This window comes from Kogia breviceps, chromosome 8 (assembly GCF_026419965.1).
Source record: "Kogia breviceps isolate mKogBre1 chromosome 8, mKogBre1 haplotype 1, whole genome shotgun sequence".
Taxonomy (NCBI): Eukaryota; Metazoa; Chordata; class Mammalia; order Artiodactyla; family Physeteridae; genus Kogia; species Kogia breviceps.
Window position 1 is genome coordinate 68599797 of NC_081317.1, and position 25379 is coordinate 68625175.

General features: G+C 41.8%; 1 protein-coding gene across 1 annotated transcript in view; it reads left to right on the forward strand.

The window, feature by feature from the left end:
* The window catches only part of GLIS3 (GLIS family zinc finger 3), a 539325-nt gene extending 514344 nt beyond the window's left edge, over positions 1-24981 (forward strand). Inside the window, exons 10-11 of the mRNA XM_067041595.1 lie at positions 15029-15211; positions 16107-24981. Of these exons, the coding sequence (XP_066897696.1) occupies positions 15029-15211; positions 16107-16243 (320 nt within the window). The 3' untranslated portion in view covers positions 16244-24981. The remainder of the gene's footprint in view (positions 1-15028; positions 15212-16106) is intronic.
* Positions 24982-25379: the final 398 nt, after the last annotated feature.

The following is a 25379-nucleotide window of genomic DNA, read 5'->3' on the forward strand; positions in this document are numbered from 1 at the left end:
GAGAAATTGGGGGATGAATGGGTATGCACATTTTAAAGCTGGATAGATACTGCCATATATTCCTTCACAAAGTCCATACCAATTAGACTCTCACCAACAGTGCATTAGAGCACTCATTTCCCCACCCTAGATATTGTCAGTCATTTTTTATTATTTTTGTTTGTTTTTTAAGTGTTTTGAAATTTTTTTTGAATTTTATTTATTTTTATACAGCAGGTTCTTATTACTTATCCATTTTATACATATTAGTGTATACATGTCAATTCCAGTCTCCCAGTTCATCCCACCGCCACCACCACCAGCCCCCTGTCAGTCATTTTAATACTTGCCAATTTGTACAGCAAAGTTGTTTTGATTTTTCCTTTGGTTAGTAATGTGCCTGAGCATCTTTTAATATTTTTATTGAGCTCTAAAGGTAGTTTAGTTATAATAGGAATTAAGTAACAGGAGCTACTACTTGGGTATCTATATTATTTATTAAGTAGTTCACTTGCTGTTTCACCTGCCAGTCAGGTTGTGTCATTGGCAGCATGACAGTTTGTTTTCTTAATTGGAACTCAAAAATGTATTGAAGAGAAGGAAAAGATCCAGAAAATTTCTGTTTCATTAACTACTGTGACTTCTATGTCAGTTAACTTAAAAACTATAGAAAAGTGTTTAATGAACATTATTAAAGATTTAGTACTTTTTCATTCTTTGGGGGAAGCAATGACATTTTTTCCAGAAGCAAATGTTTTGTCTTATATCTGAAACTCATGAAGTTTAGCCTGTAATGAATAGAGATTTTAAAATCAAGTTAAATATTGTCTTATAACTCTATTTTAGGTGCTGCTCATTTGAACTCTTCAGGTCTGAACATACTAATGGCAATCCGTGTCTTGTAATTCTTGTATTTTTAGTTGCAGTTTTCCTTGTAAATATGATAAGCAACTCATCGTTTAGAAGAAAACATGTGAATAGCTTTGGTTGGAGTTTCCTTAAAGGGAAAACCTACACACACATCAGAAACATCTTGTTACTGGTAGCAAGGCCACTGTGTTAATAAAACAGAACAACAACAATAAAACACTAGAATTGGCTTGATCTATGCCCATTCAGGTCATCTGGGCTCAGACCATGTTGCAAAACAGTCCTAGTTCCCTTAGAATTTCTAGTTGATTTACTTACAATTGTGAGTGCTCTTTCTCATTACAGAAATTTTTGCTTTCTAACCAGATTGCTCTGAGTAAACTCTCTATTTCGTTCTTTTGTAAGGTCTTTGAGAACTAGACCTTAAAGATGCAAGTCTGTTGAAGTAAAAACATTCAGGCATTTTTCTAGATCATTGAAGTGTAACAGCCAGCCACTCCTCTCGTACATTCCTCCACAAACCCAATCACATATCACACATCCCAAAGCAAAGTGTTTACTTCAGATTCTTAAATTCTGTCATCAGAATGGCAGAATGATTCAGGGGATCTGAATTAGCCAAATATTTACCCCAAGGTTGTTTGTGTATGTGGATCTGGACTGATGTAGTGTTTTTATCAATACCATTGAGGTCAGTGATAGTACCTACATTTATATTGCAATTTATGTTTTATAAATTACTCTTAGATACAAGATCATTATCAGTGTCTGGTAGCTATAAAGAAACTGCTCGATAAAATATTTGCTGGATGAATACCTGGATCCTCATTATAACTTTATGAAGAGAGTAGGAAATATATTTCTGCTCCTATTTAGAGATGAAACTCAGATTAGTTAACTAAGTTCCTTGACCTTGGGATGGTTTCCTAAAAGAGTGCAAATTGTTCTGTGGATGAGTTGAGCCACTTTATTCTCCTGCCCACTCTTGTTCCTCTTCAGGTTCAGTGGCCTCCTGGCATCCAACAGAAAATGGTGGCTTGGAGCAGCAAAACTCTCCAGGTCATCTTGACAGGGCCAATTGTATTTCCATTGTCTTTGTTTCTTCCTCCATAAAAAGAAAATTTCAGTGTTAGAAAGGGAAGTCACTTTATTTTTCTGAAACTCCTGATAGGCTATTATGTACAAAGTTCACAGATCAAAATCTTTGAGCTCAGTTGTGGCTCCTCTTACCATCAGTATCTTCACCAACGGTTCTATAATGTAAGTATCACTCAGTCATCCATTTATTCATTCTCAAATATTCAGCTCCTATTATGTGCCAGGTCCTGCTTGGGGTGCTAAAGCTACATCAATAGAGAAAATAGAAGTCCCTGCCTGTCCTGAGCTTGTATCTAAGGAGTGGTTCTTGGCAAGCAAAACCTTTGAACTCACCCATGAGACAGTATTCTTCATGGTCCATATGTAGGCAAGGAATCATGTCATCTATTTAATCCCTGTAGTACATGGCACATTTGAGATGCCTAATACATACTTTAAAATCGAGACTTTGGTGTGCAGTGGGATGAGAGTAAGCAGGAAAGGAAAGACCCTGCAGACTAGACACACTCATCAGAGTGTGACCCCCAGGTGGCAGTGGGAAGAAGGCTGTCTAGCTGGAGGGGCGGAGCAGAGGATGGCAGATCATAAATTGAGTTATCCACATTAGTAGTCAGTGTCCCCAAGGTTTGACAAGATGAAAAGACAAGTTTCCTGGTAGCCAGATGGAAAGGAGTGACAGGAATTTGGGGGTCCAGTGACATACATTGGGTTTTACAAATGCAGAGTCCACTCTGCTTTCTTAAACCCACCTATATAGATTTCTTTTACTTCAAGCCCGGATTTCATCTCACTATAATATTCTAGACAGCAGATTTGGGGGAAGCTTAACAGTATGTAACAAGGACTTAGCTGTGAGGCAGAGGTTCAGCAGGAGAAACAATCAAGCCATTGGTGCAAGTGTGAGATGGTGCCCACTCTTAGAGAGATCAGAATGATGGAAAGCTGTATAGTCATAGACTTGGTTTCAAGGAAACAAGAAATCACCTAGTTAGTGGAGTGGATATAACATGGGAGTTTGGTTACAGCTAGACAGCAGAAGTCTAGGCCACAAGATCAGTGTGGGACCAACAGTAAGCCCAGAACTTCTGAGTCACTCAACTGAGGTCCCGTGATTGCACCTTGCCCAAGAAGAGAATGGTACTGGGGTGGGGAGGGAGATCATCCTGATCTATATCTGTAATCTAAAGTCACTTTGGGACAGTCATCATTGCTTTATCCCCAAGAGCCCCCAGAGTCCAGCAGAAAGGGCTGGGGAGGAGCCCAGGGGGGAAGAGATGCCCATACAAAGAGCTCTCCTCCTCCATTTCAAATGAACTCAGAGCTGTTCTGTTTTTTCCTATTGGTATTCCATTTGGAAAACTTGCCAAAGATTGAAACTCATGTAAAGATGTTCTTAGGGCTTCTAAACCTTTAGTGTAAGAAACACCTTGTTAACATGAACACTCCCAGGCCCTTCACCCAGAAGTTCTGATTCACTGTGTCTGCTGTAGAGCCCAGGTGGAGCTGATGCTGTGGCCCCCACTTTAACAACCACAGGCCTAGACCCTAAGTGTAGGACTTAGTGCCACCTCACCGTGCTTCCCCAATCAGAGATAATCCAAAGGAAGCAGTTGGCCAGTGACTGGGGGAATACTTCCCAGCTTCCTTCTCCCTTTACCTTCTGGGGAAGTCCTGTAAATGCAACAAAACCTGAACGCTGTAGAGGACCAGGATGGCTCTCAGGGGAGGCTGCAGCATTTCATGTTCATGTCCCTTTTAGTCTTTATCTGTAATCCTCTTCTCTGCCAGACCTTTCTTAGAGCAAAGCTTGCTTGGAAGGACAAGGACAGATAGAATTAAATCTTCATTCTTTGCTGTGCTTTCCTTGTTCTGTTTTTGGCTCAAGTACTCCTGAGTCAAAGGGTTTCTTGTGAACTTTATGCAACAGAGCTTGACACAACCGAGGGCAAATTTACCTTTGTACTGCAGAGAATGTAGGATGATAAGTAACACCAGGCTTATAATGAGACAGTAGGGGCTGGAATTTTCAGTGTGTTTTACTGTATGCAAAATATTTTCACACTTATTGTTTCATTTGATCCTTGTAGCTACCTAGGAGGGTTATATACACCAGCAACAGAGTAACCCCCTCTCATAGAGAAATTCCTAACTCATTCCTTTCAACCTTGACCCATGGCCAAAGCGTTTACTTCACACACCCATCAGACTCAGAATGTCCAACTCCTCCACCCTTCATTCTGGGCTTTATATGTATCCAGGATTTTTGAGTCATAGGCGGGTGATGGAGTACAGGAGGCAAATCATGGGCAACTGGGCACTGATTCTCTTTCTGTTTGTTCCCTGTGCTTCTCCCCCTCCCTACCATGAGGATCATGTTGCCACAATAGTATTATTTTCCACCTTTTATCAATAGGGACTCATAGACTCAGAGAGGCTATGGTTTCCTCAAGGCCACACAGCCAATAAATGGCAAAGCTGGTTTTAATATCCATCTTAAGAATCTTTGGGTCTTCTGGTTTTGAGCATCTCTGTTTTATATAATTGCCATATGTGCATTGTCATTATCAGGATTCACTGAACCATTTTACTGTAACTGTACATACCCACACATGGCAATTACTGAGACACACTGCAATTAGTTTACTTTGGCAGCTTATCATTCTGAGAATTTGGAAGCCATAGGCCACCACGCATTAGGGTTTTGGTTGGGTTGAAGATATTTTAATGAACATCGATTACGTCTTTTAACCAAAAGGGTTTTATACATGCCTTCCTTCTCACTCTGCTTTCTCCCATTTCCTTTTTGCCCTTTTCAGCAAAATGCTCTGCCCACTCTCATCCCGTTATTTCAAACTGTGCAGACATCAGTAGCAGACCATCTTCCTCTTCCCCTACCCCAGGTATACAAGTTGGAGAGCGAGTGTGGCTCACAGTAACAAATGCTGTTAGCAGCTTGCTGTAGACCAGGTGAGGTTTTGTGAGGTGCACAAGCAGAGGAGAGCACCCAGAGTGTGCAGAATGCATCTCTCTGTGGCCTGCAGGCTAGTGATAGAAGCTGTAGATGACAATGGCCCCACTTCTTGGAACCAGGTGGACTTGTCTAACTTGAAGCCCTCATGCTGCAACCCATCTGACCAGGGGCTAGGGGACCAGGAGGTTGCTCCACTGGTCAGCTTTCCAACCACTGTAACCTGGTTCCTTCAAAAGGAATGTGCCAAATGGAATGTTCAGGGGTATTATTTCCATTATTTTCCTTTTTCTTAGTACAGTAGTTGCTTAAATGTCAGTCTTAAATAGCTCGAGTGCTTTGCAAGCTGGTTTAGTTCTCAGCCTGAAGAAAAATCTGTCTTGCTAACACAGTCTGTGAGCTGTTCCTGTAGCTTCCCCATTTATAGACTCCATATTAAAATGAAGAGTCGGTTTCTCCATCACTTCCAGGGAGGAAGCTTAGTAGAGTTCTGACTACATGAAGACCTGGCTGAGGTTGTTGGCCAAGACCAGGAGCTAAGGGGAAAAATGACAATCAAACTGTGGAGGCTTCACTTCCAAGATCAGCATCATTTTATACCTAAGGGTGGTGGGTTATGAGAGATAAATTGCTTAAGAATTGCATGTGCATTATACAGAATCTACAAATACTGCTAAGCTTATTTCATGGTAGTAATAATTGCTACTATTTACTGAGGGCCTACTACATGCTGGGGAATGCACTAGATGCTTTTATAAATGCTCTCATGTATAATGTTTTCCACAACCCTATAAAATAGATATTATTTTAAAAGAAAATGAGGCTCAAGAAGGAAAATAATTTATGCAAAGACACACAGTTGGTTAATGGGTTATCCAGGCTTTGAACCCAGATCCAGGTAGTTCATGCAATGGATAGAAATAAAATAGTGACTAAATCAGAAAATTGGCCAAGAGAAATTTCCAAAATGTCTCTGTTTCTACTCTTCAGGGTTTTTCGAATTTTTCAGAGTTTAGGTAATTTCATCAGTTTTGTTAATTAATTCAATGCTTTTCTCCCTAATGAAAATGTTTGTACTTTATGAAATGTTGATCCAGTCTGAGTAACTTTGCCTATAATCTGGCAGTGAGGTACCTCCACAAAAATGGCAAGATTTTAAAATGATTTGTCTGTGAGCTTAAGCCCTAATAGTCTATATGAACTGTTACCAAACAGACCAGAGTTTGAGTCCTAGTTCTGAAACTTGGTAGCTATGAAGATTTAGGTAAGTTATTTGGACTTTTTTGTTTCCTTGTCTATAAACTGGGGGCAATATTACTTAACTCAAAAGTTGATGTAAGTTAAAAAGAATGAAATATTGCCATTTGCAGCAACATGGATGAACCTAGAGAATATTATATGTAGTAAAGTAAGTCAGACAGAGAAAGACATATTATATTATATCACTTATATGTGGAATCTAAAAAATAATACAAATGAATCTATATACAAAACAAAAACAGACTCACAGACATAGAAAACATACTTATGGTTACCAAAGGGAAAGGTGGGGGGCAGGTAAATTAGGAATATGGGATTAACAGTTACAAACTGCTATACATAAAATAGGTGGACAACAAGGATTTACTGTATAGCACAGGGAACTATATTCAATATCTTGTAATAACATATAATGGAAAATAATCTGAAAAAATATATGTATCTGAATCTTTTTGCTGTATACCTAAAATTAACACAATATCATAAATCAACTATATTTCAGTTTTTTTAAAAGTTGTAAAAATGAAGATTTTCTATTTAAAGCACCCAAGATAATGCCTATCTCAGAGCAAATAAATATTAGTTCCTCTCCTTCCTTCTGAAAGAATTCTCTGAGGGGTTGGTGTAACACTAATCAAAATGTCTATAAAAATGCCAAAGCAAAGGGACTGCAAATGAGAAAACTCTGGACTTAGTAGAAAAGTATATGATGACTGTTTTAGCTCTGCTCCCCATTTGTTTTAAGATAAAGGCTAGATCCATGAATAATTGCAAATAGCTGGATGTTTGTAAATATTAAAATGATTGTATGAATTTTCCACTTTTCTCTTATTTGCACAATAACATATAAACATAGTATTGGTTTAAAGGCATATGATTCAACTTCCATCTCATTGTCTATAAAATGAGAACATTTGTTTGAATCACCTACTTATAAAACAGGTATATCAGAGGCTGCCTAAGAAGGAGTTTTTTTAAGTTTTTTAAAAAGGTGCCATGTGAGTAATAAGTATATGATTCCCTGGGCCTTTCTCTGAGTAAAGTTGGAGGGCATTAAATCATGCTGAGAAGATGTGATGCCAGAGATCATATTCTTATGGGCTTTAAGAGCTTTACCAGAGACTTACCTGTTTTTTCTCTTTTCTGCTCATTGGCCTGTATCATGGATTGCAGAAGGTATTTAAAGGGGGGAGTGCAAGGGTCCCCACAGAGTACAAGGGAACGCACAAAGAGCCATAAGAGTGTTGGAGAAGATGAAATAAGGGTAGCGAAAGGGAGTAGGCCATGCATCTTCTTTCTGTGTCCATGTCCCTGGAACTCTCTGATTGGGCCCTCTCGTTCATCACTTAGGCTTATCCATGCCCCTGCACATGCAGCAATCACAACTGAGGCCCCAAACTCTACACTTCCTAAAGTAACCCACAAAATTATAGTCTCTGTGGAAAAATGATTAGAGTTGTAAAGCTCATAAACATACATCTCTGCTTCCACTTGGCTAGCAAACAGCTGTACCACCAGAAAGCTGAGCACTGCCAGCTCTGCCTCTGTCACTGACATCTGCTTATTCTCCTACCCAGGCACGAATTGATCAGTACCACTGGCAAAAAACACCCCCACTCTTCCAGGGCTGGTCCTCAGCAGAGCTATGGGATGACCTCCTAATTATATCTACCCTCACCAGACAGGGCCAAACAAAAGAGACCATAATCACTACTCTTTTTTTAAAAGTTTTGGGAGTGCCCAAACTTCTTTGTTATTTGAGCTTTTTCCTCTTCCTATCTTGAATGCAGTCTAGAGAAAAGAGTTGCATCTCTATATATTCCTTAAAGAAACTTTCCTTTTTATTGTCACATATAATATTAAATTGTATTACTTGATTTCTCATTTGTATGTTTATCTTTCTTTCTCACTGAAACATAAACTCCAAGAAGGCATGGAGTATGTTTTATGCACCACTGTGTCTCCAGCTCTTGAGTAAGTGCTTAGCATATAGTTGTGGACTAAATGAAGGCATAAAAGTTGAAATGTTTGGGGCTTCCCTGGTGGCGCAGTGGTTGAGAGTCCGCCTGCCGATGCAGGAGACACGGGTTCGTGCCCTGGTCCGGGAGGATCCCACATGCCGCGGAGCGACTAAGCCCGTGAGCCATGGCCGCTGAGCCTGTGCGTCCGGAGCCTGTGCTCCGCAACGGGAGAGGCCACAACAGTGAGAGGCCCGCATACCGCAAAAAAAAAAAAAAAAAAAAAAAAGTTGAAATGTTTGTGTTATTAGAAGAATAGGGAAGAAAAGTGAAAAGAAACATTTGTAGAGTGTTGTGTGCAGGCACATGCTCAGCCCTTCACATGGGTCATCTCTTAATCCTCTTTAATCTTTGCAGTTACCTTATGAAGTAGATACTGTGAACCCCCATTTTATAAAAGTGCAATAGCAAAGGCAAGCACATGCTTAGCCAGTGTTTCTTCTGGCTAAGGTCAAGGGGACAGATGACTCCTGAGATTTGGGCAGTATCTGAAAACAGTGTTTGGCCTGGATGCCTAAAATGATACTCTCCAATCACATGGGAATTGAAGGGCTTTCTTGTCTGAAGATATTGAGGGGTCTTGGGAAGAAATTGCTCTCAGCACTGTTTCCAAGGAGCTGCCTGATCAGGCCACACTCTGGTTGAGGAATTAGTTCTGGGGGCCCTTCCTGATGCCTGTGATGGGCTTCACAGGTGGGCTGTCTGCATCTGTAAGTTGGCATCATGGTCTGGGCAGAACCTACCGCAGGAAAGGGTCAGTCTTGATTCTGAATGTTGTCCATCCAACGCTTTTCCTGGTTCCCAGAGTTTGGTGGTGGTTCTCAACCTCACCATAAAGGAGAACAAGAATTTTGTTTTGCAAAGCCATCTGCTATGTATATAAACAAACCCATTAGGGGCACAGCTTCTGACATAGCACCTTGACAAAGTTCAGGTTGATGGTATTCATCTCCACCCATAAGTGTAAGGTAGTGCCTCTGTATTGAACTTTATTTCATCATCAAGTGGTAGGGAAATTGGAGACCCACCTATGCTTTTGCCACTTCCACACACGCAGTGAGCTAGGCCCAGAGTCTGCAGGAAAGAAAGTGGGTGATGTGTTTCCTTTTCCTCCTCTTACTTCCAGAAAGGAAAGTGGTTCCTGCAGGAGAGCTGAATTGCCCTGGAAGTTTAGCTTAAAACAATGCGCATCAGCCCTCATGAGGGTTGTGAGTTGGGTGACCATTATTTATTTATTGAAGTATTTATACTCTGGTTCCTTCTACCAAGACTAGGGTGTAAATTTGTAAGGAAAAGATAAAGGTAATAAAGAGTCTAATATACTTCCTATCTTGAACGCCAGGAATCTAAGAATCATTATCTGGCTTTTATTTAAACTCTTGGTGGGTCATATGTTTTTTCTCTAGGAATTTAATCAGAAACATTACTGAAAGTCTGTTAAACCTGAGAATGCAGATATCCCTAGAGTTGAGCTGTCCAGTACAGTAGCCACAAACCACATGTGGCCATTTAAATTTGAATTAATTAAGACTAAATAAAATTTAGAAGTTGGCTCCTCAGTCGACTAGCTGCATCTCAAGTGCTCAGTAGCCACATGCAGCTACTGTATTGGACAGTGAGATAGAGATCATTTCCATCAACACACAAAGTTCTCTTGGACAGCGCTGCCCTAGAGAATACCCTTCCATTACTGTATTTAGTCATGCGATTCCTTTCTCCTCTTACTTCTTCCACTCCCCTTCCACCTTGGGAAGGAAATCCACATTCAGCTTCATGGGGCTACTTTATCATCATTAAGCAGCAAGAGTAACCATGAACTCCTGTTCTAATGGCTCATCACAGAGCTGTCAGTGACCCCACATGACAAAGTAAAGAGGAGAGGTTTTTAAGAATGAATTTTAGGGCTTCCCTTGTGGTGCAGTGGTTAAGAATCCTCCTGCCAATGCAGGGGACACAGGTTCGAGCCCTGATCTGGGAAGGTCCCACAGGCTGCGTAGCAACTAAGCCCGTGCACCACAACTACTGAGCCTGCACTCTAGAGCCATCGAGCCACAACTACTGAGCCCACGAGCCACAGCTAGTGAAGCCCACACGCCTAGAGCCTGTGCTCTGCAACAAGAGAAGCCACCGCAATGAGAAGCCCGCGCACCACAATGAAGAGTAGCCCCCGCTCGCCTCACCCAGAGAAAAGTCCATGCACAGCAGCAAAGACCCAATGCAACCAAAAAAATAATAACAATAAAATAAATAAATTTATTTTTAAAAAGAATGATTTGTAATACTATGTGAGCTCATAGGTAATATTAGGGGAGAAAACAGGATACAAAACAATATGTATAACGTTCCAGTTTTGTGTGTATATATCTGGCTATGTCTGAATTGTAGGAATAAAGATAACTTTTCTTTTCTTTGCATATACTATTCTACATTTTCTAGTTGGTATAATTAATTCAAAATATTTTAATAATTAGAAAAACAAGTTTGTTTTTAGAAGGGAAAAATACTTCCCAAAATTGACAAGAGGAGGAATGATTCTCCTAGACCTTCAGGAGCTACAACTTGAGTAAAGTCAGTTTATCTGCAAGTTCCTCTTCTCCTCCTCCATTCTTGGAGGTAAAATAACTTCTAAAATGAGGGACGGGTGATTTTCTAACTAAATGTGATAACTAATATTTATTGCCAACATAAACTTATGTGTACATTCTTCTGCTATTATAAGTGTATGTGTTCTTGTTCCAACTGCCTTATCAATCCTCAAGGACAAGGTGTTATCTTCTACTTCTTTGGTCTCTCCAAAAGCACCTTGACCAGTACTCAGTAACTATCATTGACTGACTGACTGACAGATTGGCTGACCTTGCCATCACTCTTATGTTTTATGCCCACGAAATGTGTTAACATCTTGCTGCATTTTTCTGCTTTGGGTCCTCGAGGTAGTGTTCCTTCCAAACTCACTACATGAAATTCAGCAGCTGGAATACAGGAGCCATTCATCAGAAAATGAGTTAGGCTTTCTCTGGGTTTTTGTGTGTGGCAAGATCCTAATGGAATTTTTAAAAATTTTGTTAGTTTTATGGAAATAGCAGTGGGAAGAGGCTATGTTAAAGCTCTTTGATTTGAGTGACCACAGTCATCCACACCAGTGTATTTGGCATCTCTAGTAACTAGCTTCTTGAAGGGAGGGATTTAATAAAGAGGATTTTCTTTCCCTGAGTTGGCTGTGAGAGTGATAAAACATGCTTGTGGGGCCCTTCTGGTTTTGACTGTTTCTCATGTCAGCCAAGAAAGCCACAGGCAGGAACTACAGTTCGCTCGGCCCTCACTCAAACCCAGATGGACAGGGGAAACTGGGAGATGGAGCTCAGGATGTTGGGTTGACTATTTAACTTCACTGGGTGTATTTCACTGCATTACGAACCTTTTATACTCTTACACTTTCCAGCACTCAAATGTAGACTGAAGCCATGTGAAATTCCTGCCATGTCTTCAAAGCAGGGAGAAGACAGGAAAGAGAGAATGAATTGGTTTTCACAAAAGGCCAGTGGAAGTCTCTATCACTGTCCCTGACATACCTGAATGATCAATGTCCCTATTTGGGGAGCTGTGGGAGTCTCTTTTCCTGGAAGGTTAATATTACACTGAGGAATGCTATCAGGGTATATATGAGTGATAAATATGAACAGAGCCAGCATAGGGATATAAATAGCAAATATTGTCTATTTTGTTCAGTGAAGCGACATTACATTGTAATAAACCAACTCTGATGGTTCATGGTAATGTTTTCCTCCTGATGGCGATGCCGTGATTACATGTGCCTGGCCACTGGGTACCCAAAGTCAAGATCAGTCCAAGGAACCTCCCAAACGAAACTGCACATCCCAGGTCTTTCAGCCCACTCAAGTTTGTTGCTGTTTTGAGCCTGCATGGGGGCAAGTGAAGAAATCAGAATGTGTGTCAATTAGTGCAGGATCTAGGAACCAACATGGGAAAGAGGTATATAGCCCAGGTCCCGAGGACCAAGAATGTTCCAGAGGATTCCACCTGGGAACTGGAAGTGAGCTACATGCCCACTGCCTTGTCCATTCTTACATTTGGTTATTGTTGAAGGACTTACTTGTTGCCCTTTTGAAAATTTTATTTCTCTTAATAAACATTTTACTTTTGAGAGCTACATAATTGTGATGTAATTTTACTTTAAAATTTTTCTTATTTAGCAAACATATATAAATTATGTTATTAAAATATATAAATATTAATTATATTTTCAGATTATATTGTATAATATGTAAATATTAACTCAATTTAATCTTCATAATAACTCACTAAGGTATAGGTACTACTTTTAATCCCGTTTTACAAATTAGAAAGCTGAAATACTGCAAGGCTAAATAATTCACCAAGACTACACAGTTGGTAAGTAGGTGAGCTAGGATTTGAACCCAGGAAGTCTGGCTCCAAAGTACTTGTCCTTCACTGCTACTAAAATTCAGAAAAACATAAAGCCAAAAAACCCTCGAAGACAACTATAAATATGTTGCCTTGAAATCTGTCCTATACATAGTCTTCCACATAACTGAACCCAGTCTCCCTATTCAGTTTTGTATCTTGCTTTATTTTCCAACTGAGCCTTATAATGGTCTTTCCACGATGTTAACTCCTTGTAAATACTCCTTGTAAATACTTAACATTCCCATCAGGTAAATGTACCACTGTTCAGCCATTCTCTTATGGGTGGCCATTCTTCCTCCTCGGTGTTCTGTTCTGACAGCTAGGACTGTGATGACTACCTCTTGCAGAATTTCTTCTGTTTTTCAGAATACACTTTTAGGATAAATTCTTGGAAGAAAAATTCCCCTGTCCAGAAGTATGAACACTTTTAGGTTCTAGGTGCAGGTTGTCAAGTGATTTACAGAGGCTTATACTCCTTTGCAATGTCTGCACACTCTGCACAGGTGCCTTTGTCACCAATCTCAGTCCAGCACCAAGAATGACTTTCAGAAATCTTTGCTAATGTGATAGGTAGAATATGGTATTTTATCGTTGTCTTGATTTTTATTGCTTTAACGGCTAGAGAATTGCCAGTTGTCCATATTGGTTGATAAATTATATGCGTATTTGAGTGATCTGTTTGGGCCCTTTGCCCGTCTGCCTACTGAGTCCATGCAGAAGACTTAGGGCATCAAAAAGGGAAGAGCCAGTAGTTTTCCATTCTTTCTTCTCCTGCCTTGACATGGAATTTCCTTATGTTTTTTCCTAGTCTATACTGCTAACAACATGAATTTAATCTTCCTCCCAAACCTTATATGGATTTTTCTCTTAATTCTATATAAAGTATACTACTGGTTACTTACAAAGAATATTATTTTGTTTTCTACTGTGAGTGTACCCTGTTCATAAATCTGTATCCATCCTTCTGTCTTGTATCATAAGCTCCTAGAGGGCCGGTCTGTGGCTTTGTGAGCAGTTCAGCACACATTCTTTGGTGATATTCCTAGCGACCACAGAACAGGCCTCCTGGCCAAGAGTAGTCTGCCTTGAGAGTACTAATTAGAAATGAGAAGGCTGTGAGCATAATAGGTTGGATGTGTTAGTGTGCCTCAGTTGTACTTAAAGAGAGCTAAAAAGAACACCAGTAGTACCTTCCTTACCTGTTGATAGGTGACTCGGTAAGAAGAAGCAGTTCTAGAGGAGGAAAGCTCACAGGACTAGGGCTCCAAAGTCCATGAGTTAGTTCTGTATTCACCATCGTGTAATGTTTGTGGAAGGAACCCTGGGGCACTTCCTCTACTAATCCCTTGTTTTTTTTTCACCAGAAACAGAGTCATGATATCAATAACTGACATTCATAAAGCACTTTCAAATGTTATATATGGATTTCCTTATCCAATGACTTGCTTAATCTTCATAAGCACCCAGTGAAATAGACAGTGACTTTCACATGTTAGACTTGAGGAAACAGGTACCATGAAATAAGGTATTGAATGAAGATTTCATTATATTTTTAAAACCGTATACTCCAGAAAGTAACCATTTACTTAAATTTATCATGAGACAAGGAGGAAGAGGGAAATGGTAAGGTATCATGGAAGGTTTGGAGAATCATAGAAAAGGACCACTAGGACCCCAAGGGAAAAAGTCCACTGAGTAAGAAAAAAATTGAAAAGATAAATGAAACAAGATTAGCAAAATGTTGATTATTTTCAAATATTAAGAAATCTTTCCACATATTTCTTCATTATATTGTTTATTCACTTCCAGTTTTTCTGTTTACTGCAAAGAGCAGCAATAATAATAGTTAAGTAAATGGTAGCGTATCTGACTATGAGACACTATGTACCTATTCAAAATAATGAGGAAGAAAAAATATAAATGTGTATGAATGTATCAGTTGGAAGTGCAGATGGATAGATCTATGTTGCATTTTTTAAGGTGAGCATTGTTAAGAGCTTTATTCAGCCTTTTACGAAATGTGAAAAACAGACTATAGAATAAAAGAAGTTAAGGAAGATGCACTTAAAACCTGGTGAGAGGGCATGGGGTAGGAATGTCCCCTGAAGGACAGGGCTTCAGTGTCCAGGACTCTTTGGAGAGTCTAGGGAAGGTGTGAAGCCCTTCAGCTTCAGGTACTAGAACAAGAAATAAAAAGCCCCTGGAGGTAGAAGAGCTTCTGCGCAGATAGTACATTATGGTTGCTTGGTCAGAAGGTGTTGTAGGTGGGCTTAAAGGTTAAAGGCATTTTGTCATATGAAGGTAGGCTGAGTGAGGGTCTAGCCAGGTTGAAATGATCTTCTGAACTTGTGCCCTGCAGTAGCTCAATGCCATGCTTGCATTTCAGGATTTTATGGGCAGCTGCAGACATTCTGCCCCCCACATTACCCTGACTCTCAGAGAACCATGCCGCCTAGCAGCTCCTGCAGTGTGGTGCCTTCCTTCGAGGACTGCCTGGTCCCCACGTCTATGGGCCAGGCTGGCTTTGACGTTTTCCACAGAGCCTTCTCAGCTCACTCGGGCATTACAGGTGTGTTGGTGTCTGTGACTTAGACACTCGGGCAGACAAGCAGGTGAGATCAGGTGGGTTTCCCATGACCAGCCTGGACTAGACTTGACCCAGCACATGACCGCATCAAACCCTGTTCGGTCTGCCCGTGAAATGTCTTTTCTCTCCTCTTCCTCTCCAGCCCTTCTCCAGCCCCACTTCCACCACCCTCGTTCAGGTGCCATCATGTCTCTCCCAGACTTAGGCAACAGCCTTCCAACAAGTTCCCTGAGTCAGCTCCTTACCTTTACCATCTGCCCTCCGAGCTACCGTAACCACTGCCTTCCAAAAATGAAGGATAAAATAAGGTACTTTCCTGTTCAGCTACCTTCAGTAGTTTGTAGTTTCCCAGAGAATAAAGTCGACTGTCCTCAGCAAGGCGTTCGAAGCCCCCAGGAGTTGAGCCTGATGGAACTCTCCAGACCTGCGCTCATGTCTCATGTGCCCTCTTCACATGTCTCCCTACATGATCTGTACCTGAGCTTTGCCAGCACACTTGGCCCCACGTGCCCCCTCTCTGTCTTCGCTCCCTCTTTCCTCCTCCTGGAATGTTCTTTCTTTATCTCTCCGTCTGTGAAAATCCCATCCTTTTTTATGGCTCAACCGTAATATCACCTCCTTTTGGAGGCCGCCCTCACTCTTCCCTACAGAACTTCATTTTCATTGCTACTCAGCTCATCTCTTGTGCGAAGTCCTATTTTAGCCACCTGCCTGCACATCAGCCTCTTCCCCCACCTAAGGAGCCCAAGGACGGGGAGACCCGCTGAAGGGCCTGGCCCGGCACTGTTTCCTCCTCAGCCCCAGCCAGCATTTGCTCCCTGCGTGCCCGGCATCTGCGACAAGGTAGCAGTTGACTTGTGCGCTCTTTCTCTTCCAGTGTGTGATCTACCTTCGGGTTCCTCAAGCCTTTTTGGGGAGTCTCTTCGCAGTGGACCTGAAGACACCACGTTCTTGCAGATCAGCGCTGTGGATCGCTGTCCTAGCCAGCTCTCCTCTGTCTATACTGAAGGCTAAAAGCTCCCCTGGCCTCCACTACCACTGGCGTCCAGAATCTTTTTGTTCCTTGCCACCTTTTCTTCTTATGCTTTCACAGACTGTAAGAAAAAGGATGTCAAGCGAATCAGCGGAGCCTGCCAAGCCCCAGGTGTGTCTTTGGAGGGCAGGGCTGAATGGTCAGAGCTGGGCTTTGTAGGGGTGTTTGCAGCTGCTCCTTTTTCTCCCTGGGTTTGCCGGTGACCAGCAGGACTCTTTTCAAAGGGAATTCAGAGTCTCACTCTACCGGATACCTGTTACTTCCTGGCTGCCAACCTTCAAAGGACACCAGTGAGATGATGTGCACGTGAAAGTGTAATTTGGGGATTTGCCAAAACTCCAAACAAGGAAGGGCGACCCAAATTGCCAAGAAGCACAGTGAACTGTCCCACCCAAGAGCCAGGCACAGCAAGGGGAACCCACTTCCAAAGCACAGCATGCGCAGCACTTGGAGGACCCCAGGTTTCCCAGCACCAGCCTGGCATCTAGTGAGCTGGCTGCCTCTCTCCTCTTAGATATTCCCACGCTAACCAGTTGCTTTCAGTGTTCCTCCAAAAGCAAAATGAGAAGGTTCTGTCAAGCACAGGCCCTTGAAAAGCACTACAACTTGTTTTATATTCATGCAACCTATCTTAGTTCTTTGGTTTTAAAGACTTGTTATTTACGTCTACTTTTTAAAGGAAAAAAATATTTAGAGGTCTGTTCTTTGGATGGAAACAATTATTTTAATCCCCCCAGCTACGTACATCTTGCCTCTCCTGCGGCTCTGTTTGCTCACACCCTGCAGCACCAGTAAGCTCCCGGAATGTTAGTGTTGCATTAGTAAAGGCTACCTGAGGGGCATGGGGTAGGCCACCCTCTTCCCAGTGCTGCCACAGAGACCCTCGTGGGTTGACTCTTCAGCGGCCCCACCTCGAAGACATTTTTCAAAGGAAAAGGTCACTTGACTGGCTCACCCATGGCCTCCGCTCTGGTGCTCTGCCCAGGGACCTGCTAGAAGCTGTGAGAGCAGGGACACACGGAGGAGGTGTGCTCCTGGGTTCTCAGAAAACCAAACTAGAGATGCCTGATGTCTGGGTACTTTGTACAGCCTTGCTCCCTCCGTTAGGATCTCCCCTCATCTGTCTGTCTGTTGCTCCTTTGCCTTCCTTCTCTCCCTCTTTTTGCATTGCTCTCACCCTCTTCTTGACTGTGGTTCAGACATGCCCACCACCCGCCATTGCCTGCTCACCACCTCTGAGCAAGGTCTGGCCAAAGGCAGGTAGAGGGGACAGTTCTGGAAAGGTGGCCAGAGGAGGCAACCTTTCTGTCTGAAACTCTGTTTTGAGGGCCTGGAATTTACCCAGAACTCTCCTCGGCCATTTGATCTCAAACCTGAATAGGATGCCATTTTCTGTGACGCCTTTACCAAGTTATTAAAAAGATCCAGAGTCCTATGACATAGGCTCTAAAAATTGCCAAAATCCCAAAACACCAGGTAGATTCTGAGATTCCAGTACTATCGCCTCTCACGATTTCTTTTCTGTCTCTTTAAAAATGTTCTCTGAGGAAAATTGAAACAATGCTATTTGTCAAACTGGGATAATTATAAACTTCAACAAGACAATTAAACAGCTTGGTGTCAGACTTGGGATCCGGTGACAGTTTTTATCCTGACAGACATGTCCTTCCAGTCTGGCCACATGGTCGGTAGTGTTCTGCCTGATTCCGGACTTCATTCTGACACAAAGTAGAATCAGCCGAATAAAGAACAAAGTGCAGGGTCCGTTTTGACAGTGCACTCAGTCAGTCTGGTTTCTCTGGCCAGTGGGCTCTGATCTGAGGAGAGCCATCATGCAGACATCCGTGTCTGCAAAAGAGACAAGTCATTCACTTTACAAAAATCTGCTCTGCTTTACAAAAGAATTCACGTCAAGCTTTCTTTCCACATGAGTTCTCAGACAGCACACAAAGTCCCACCCCTCTGGCAGGCTTTGTGGGTTGTGTCACTTGGCCTAAACAGGGGCCATGTCCTTTGTCACACCCTGCAGAGAAGGGAAAGCTCTGGTATCTTAGAGAGACAATCTATTCATTCTAAATCCTGGAGTCTCTACAGGGAACTCAGAACACATTTCATTTGTGTGATGAGGAGGAAAAAAAATGGAAAGGGAAGGTTGTTACTGCAGCTGATGTTGTCTGCCTGCCTGTGGCTCCTTGCTATAATTTAAGGTGAAAACAGGTTAGGAGGACAAATCCAGAAGCTGAACCTCAGAAACTTTGGCTGGAGGAGATCCTCCTGCACATCTCTAGTCTCTCCGTTGGCCTCACTGAGGCCCGAGGGAACCAGGGGGTGCCAGACAGCAGAGCACCTGCAGGGCCTCCTTCCCCAGCAGGAATTGGGAGAGGGAACGGGCCCAGTGCAGCCTGCGAGGCTGAGTGCCCCTCACTCCCCTTCCATGTTTCCCCTCAGCTACAGGTTTGAGCTCAAGGACCCAGGACATGACACCTCCAGGTTCCTTGGAGACAATACATGCTGCCCTGAGATTCCAGAATCTCCCCTGACCTTAAAATTTGTTCCTTGCTTGCTTTCACAGGCACAAGATTTATATATGCTTTCATCATTATGTTTGTAGCAGGAAAAGTAGAAACTTCAAAAACTCATTTCCTTCCATTTCCTGGTCTTTTTACTCTTGATATGTAACCGTTTTCGTAAACATCCGGAGAGATTGTCATTCCCCTTTTTTAAAAGACTGGTGCTTGTGAAAATACACACAGCATAAAGCCAATTATCCTATTACATTAAAAAAAAAAAAAATCAGTATGCCCAGAGACATTTCACTTGCTGCATTGTCTTAATTCCCTAAAGGGACTGCATCAAAATGTAAGTGGTAATTTAGCCTCTGATCAGCTGCTAAATATTATTTAAATATTTACTAGTCCTGTGGGGGTATCTCCCATTACCCATGTCTACCCCAAATTTTTTAGGTGATTCCAAAATGAACAGGTCTTCAGTCAATCACAGCAAGGTTTCCACTGATAAAACAGAGCTTTGGTGTTGTTCTGTTGTTTTTAAATTAGCAGCTGTCAAGCACATTAGCATACTAGAACAGAGGTAAGTGTTCAACCCCCTATCCAAGAACCTTGCTTCCCAGTTGCCTTAAAGTATTGGGAATAGTGATTGTAAATGTCCAATTTAATTATTTGGTATTTTATTTGACTGTTTTGACCATGTCATTTTATAGCAGCATTTTTAATGGCACTTTTTGTTGGTGGTGTGGAATTTCTGTGGTTAAATTTTTTTTTTTTTTTTTGCAATGAGTAAAGAAAAAAATAACACTCGTTGGAGAGATGGCAAGTGTAGGAAAGAAGAGATTTATTTTGTACAGACAGCAGAGCATCCTGTGTAATGTTGCTGACATAAAGCACTTTGGGGGGAAAAAGTGGAAATCTGTTTCCCATAAATCACACAGACTCTTGTACATAGTTATATACACTCACGTAGAGAAATGAACTGCATATATCATACTGGATATGGGGCTGATTTTACTCTAGGGGCACATCTGGTGCTTATTGTCATAAATCTTTTAAAGAATTAGGTACACTTTTTTCTATTAATATGTATAGTTTTGTGATTTGTCACAGTTATGTTTCATATAATCATAAGTTATTTTGTCTTGTTTCATGAAGTCCTTTTTTTATGTCGAAAGTAAAATGAAGGGATTGTGCACTTGGTACATAATAAAACTGGAAATAGAGGATGGGCCCACCTGCCTGAAATCCTCCTTTAGCATGTCGTTTTAAAACACGATGGCAACAACCATTTTTTGTTTGTTTGTTTTATTATTTTGTTTAGTTTTACCATCCGCCTCAGTCATATTGGATTGGTAATTATAATTAAAAGCAGATGGGGGTGGGGGAGGGAGTGTCCAAGGCCAGTTTTAAAATGACGCATCGCTTTGGGCCAGAGCTGCAGCCTGGATTTAATTATAGATATGAGGACGAAATGGCAGTAAAAATGAATGTGTCCCTGAATCCTTTACATGTTGGGAGTGTCCATAAATAAAACATGAAGTTTTATTTCATCAGATTTAATTAAAGCTTTTATACATGTTTTATTGGTTATTCTATTAATCTGCTTCAAAAACTGGATAAATGTGTGCTAGGGTTTGGGGTTTATTTGTGCCTTTTCAATGTAGTCCTACATCATACTTCAGAAATGCCTCTAGTGCATGGTCCTCCAGGTGATGGGGTTTCAGCATGCTGGCCATTGGAGTGGGCCCTTTCTGCCCAGTTTTCCTAAAACCCTGCCAAGAAAGACACAAGCATCAGCTTCCTGTGAACTAATACCCGGACCTTTAAGTCCTTTGATTTCCCAAAGGAGAAAGGGGCAGTTATCATTTCCCTGATTCCTTGTCCTGTCTGATCGGCTTCTCTCCTCAGCTCCCATCCTTAGGGGGCAGGGAAGGGGAAAGTGTTGTCAGGACGCTCACACATCTGACTGACCCGTGAGCCAAGCACAGCACTCTAAATAAAAGACATCACATTATCTCAAGGATTATTCTTAGAAAATTGACAGTTTTCTCACTGAATTTTTAAGACTTGAGAATTGTGTTAATGGAAGATACAAAGCAGAAGGGATGATGGCTCCCATGCACCTCATCTGGCTCTTCAAGCTGCTGGGGGAACATGCAGCACACTCATGTGGTTCAGGCTTTGGAGGTGAAAATAGTGCTGACTGACAAGACACAAAGTGTCTCTACTCCCTAGAGGGAGGCATCTGGTGGAAGGGTGATTTGGTCCAACCTCTTTGGAGGACAGTGTGGCATTAACTGGTAGAGTTGAAGATACACATACCCTGCTATCCAACAATTCCATTCCTCTCTTGGGAGTCAATGGTGGCTCAGATATAAGATGTCCAATGCTATCTACAATGGCCAAAAACTGGAAATGACCCAACTGTCCACCAACAGTAAAAAGAATAAGTGAACTGTGCTAAAGTAATGCAATGCAGTGCAGCAAAGGCAGTCACAGACCTGCAGCCACATGCAGTAATTCAGAGCTTAGTCTCATGAACTGTGTTGAAAGAAAATATGACAGAAAAGAAAATATACAGTGTTATTCTGTTTATACACAGTTCAAAAACAAACAAAATTCAAATATAGAGTTTAGGGGGCAGAAGTATAAACAACAGCAAGGAATATACTACCACAAAGGTCCAGATACTGATGAACTCTGGTCAGGAAGAAAGGGCAACCCAGAGTACTCCCAGGGTGCTGACCAACAGTGTTTTATTTCCTGACCCATATATTAGGTTAAACAGGTGTTTGTTTTGTAATTTAACTTTGCATACATATTTTTTTAGTTTTTAGTTCGAATGCCAGGGAAGGTCAACTTATATCCTCTACTCCCAGGGTCTGCAAACTTTTTCTGCAAAGGGCCAGATAGGACGTATTTTAGGCTTTTAGGGCTATATGATCTGTCTCAACTACTCAACTTTGTTGTTGTAGCTCAAAAGCAGCCATAGACAATATACAAACAAATGGGTATGGCTGTGTTACAATAAAACTTTATTTATGGATGCACATTTGAATTTCCTATAGTTTTCAGATGTCATGAAATATTTTTCTTCTTTTGATTTTTGTCAACTATTTAAAAATGTTAAAAACATTCTTATTTCACAGGCTATACAAAAAGAAACAAAAAAGGCAGCACGCAGGATTTGCCATGGGCCATAGTGTTCTGTCCCTAGTCCACTGAGGGAACATTTCCCTGCCCTTCCCATAAATATCTACCCAAAGAAAACCACAGTGAGGAGCTCCTCTGCTTATTCTTCGGCTATGTTGGGTCTTATTCCTGGAGGAAATTCATGAGTTCTATTGATTAAGCTTTTGTTTGTTTAGATTCTGGGTTCTGCTCCCTGGGATACAGATGAATGCTTAGAGCCTGGAGTGCCACTTGACTTTATCTCTGGATTTGAAGTTTTTAATAAAAAGAACTGGGCATAGAGAAATCTGTGAGAATTGGAAAATGAGCACCCATTCTTTCCAAGCTAACCAAATATTTGCTGGGTCTTGGCAGCCATAGCCAACCGTTTCCTCTGAAATGCTGAGAGGTTATAAGTAATGGGAGACTTCATTCTTCTCAGGCCATAGCTCTTATGAGAAGCTGCAGTTGCCTCTCAAAACCTGCAGCATTCTCAGGGAGAGGAGAGTCAGTGTTTTACGTCCAAAGATTTCAATGAGAAATGTTTGGAGCAGAGTCAGGGGGCACTGACAGCGCTAACAGTCTGTGCCCTCTCCTCATAGCAGGAGAAGGGGCTTAACACCCCAGCACCTTCTCTGGCCTCTGGTTTCCCACAATGCCTAGCTCCCTAATTCCCAAACTTAAGGGTTTGTCAGCCCTGACAGTGCTGCCTGTCAGCCACTCATGCTCATGAGAATGAGACTGAATTCACATGGTCATGAGTGTATACTCTCTAGCTTGTGATAAAATTGATAGTTTTAAAAGTATGGTTGCTCATGAGTCCTGGGGCATTTTTCAAGTACTAGCATGGACTAAATCCTCTTCAGTGGGTCTCCCTGGTGGTTTTGTGTGCTTGGCTTTGTATGTTGTGTATGGTTTGGATACTAAAGCTGCAGGGAACACAGTGTCTTGGGTGAAATAATCTGAACTTTATAAAGAGAAGTTTAACCAAGAGAAAGCTTCGAGAACATCCAGTCCAACTTCATCTTTTACAGAGGAGGAAATTGAGGTTGTTTCATTCATTTGTTCATTCTTTTAACATTTTTTGTGTAAAATACACAGAGGTAGAAGTGGCTGTCATGCTCACATAGCTGACAACAGAAGATTCCAAGAATCGTCTGCCCAAGAACATTGCCCCGGGTGCTTAATCAAAATGTACACTCTAGAGCTGCTGAATGCAAACCCCAGAGTTACTGAGTTGGAATTTCTAGGAGTAAGATGGTTGCATCTGCATTCTTAAATAAACTCTCCAGGTGGCTGTCTATGGAAACTAACTTTGACCACGCCCCCTTGATTTAGTGGAGGAGGCTGACCATTTAACAAGGCAGCATAGTTTAATAAAAGCTAACAAAGAGGGCCTTCCAATCCCTGCCTGGGGAGACAGGAGAGCGGGGGTTAGTTCCCTGAGGGATGGGATGACTGCCTGAGCTAGTCCTAAAGGTCAAGTTAATCTTCAAGAAGGAAAGAAGCAGCAGAAGGGTGTACCAGGCAGAAAATGTCACATTTGCAGAGCTGCCAGGAAGGACAGTAACTTGCAGGCATCACCCAACAAGCTAGTTGGAGCGTTGGGGATTTTCCCGTCTCTGGGCAGTGAGTTTTTCTTCTCTGGCCCTGAGCCCCAGCCCTTCCTATGTCAGCCCCACTGAGCTCAGGGTACTGTTTCCCAAACCAGCAGGGGATGGTATGTTACCAGTTACTCTGCAAAAAAAGGGTTCCACTTTCAAATTAGTTTGGGGAATGGTGGGTCAAAGTTATTGTACAAAGTTGTGTTTTTTTTTCCACGGAGGGGTGGGTTTTCCTGTTTTTTGTTTTTTTCTTTTCTGTGGGACCTCTCAGAGACTTTACTATGCTAAAGTGCATTGTGACTCTCCAAGAAAGAGTTAGAGAATGAAGTCTATTGACCATGGAACCCTTTCTTTCCAAAAAGTACCTTGTTAGCACTGTAGAAAACAATTTGGCAGGTCCTCAAAAAATTAAATATACAATTACCATATGATCCAGCAATTCCATCCTTATATACATACTCAAAAGAATTGAAAACTAAGACTAAAAACAGATACATGTACACCAATGCTCCTAGCAGCATTATTCACAGTAGCCAAAATGTAGAAACAATCTAAATGTCCATCAGCTGATGAATGGATAAGCAAAGTGTGGTCTATCCAACACTGAATGTACAGCCAGCCTTCTGTATCCACAGGTTTGGAGCCAGCCAACTGTACTCTGCCATTTTATATAATAGACTTGAGCATCCACAGACTTTGGTATCCATGGAACCAATCCCTCAAGGATACTGAGGGACAACTGTACTTAATGTCGCTAAACTGTGCACTCAAAAATGGTTAAAGTGGTAAATTTTATGTTAGGTATATTTATGTTAGGTATATTTTACCACAATTTTTTAAAAAAGTATAATGTAAACAGAGCGCCTAATAGGGTGCCTGACACCCAGAAGACAATTTTAAAAGTAAGTGCCTTGTTAGGTAGGTGTTCCTTAGGACACAGTTTGGGAACGTGACTCCAGAGACCGGTGTCAACTGCAAATTGGCACTTGCCATTGGCACTTGCCATCTACCTCTACAAGTATTACATCATGTGCTGCTGCAGCTGCTGACTTTCAACACCCCCTGAAAGGAGTTCAGGGTGGAGAGTAGAAATGAGGCACTCTGTGCTCTGGGAAAAACTGGCAGAACAGGTCTTCGGAGAGTTAGATATTCTCAGGAGCTGATTTTATGAGCCCAATTCTTGTATCTCCTCAAATCTACAAAAGCACTAAAATCCTTCATGGTGATGACTGCTCCTCGTGACTAGCAGAAACCTTCATGAGACTAGCAGAAACCTTCTGCAAAAATATGTGCTTAAAGACACAGAGAATGGACTTGAGGATACGGGGAGGGGGACGGGTAAGCTGGGATGAAGTGGGAGAGTGGCATGGACATATATACACTACCAAATGTAAAATAGCTAGTGGGAAGCAGCTGCATAGCACAAGGAGATCAGCTCGGTGCTTTGTGACCTCCTAGAGGGGTGGGATAGGGAGGGTGGGAGGGAGATGCAAGAGGGAGGACATATGGGGATTATGTATATGTATAGCTGATTCACTTTGTTATAAAGCAGAAACTAACACACCATTGTAAAGCAATTATACTCCAATAAAGATGTTAAAAGAAAAAAGAAAAAAGTGCTTGATTGCATGTATTCCCCTTTCACCCAAAATCACACATATACTGACCATCCCCCCTACCTCTTTGGAGCAGTTTTTCAGAGCTGAGATGCTGTCTCCCGGGCTATAGTCCTCATTTTGCCCTAAATAGAACTTAACTCACAACTCTCATGTTATACATTTTCTTAAGTCGACACAGGTAAGTAGAGCCCTCGGGGTGGGTGTTGGCCCCCG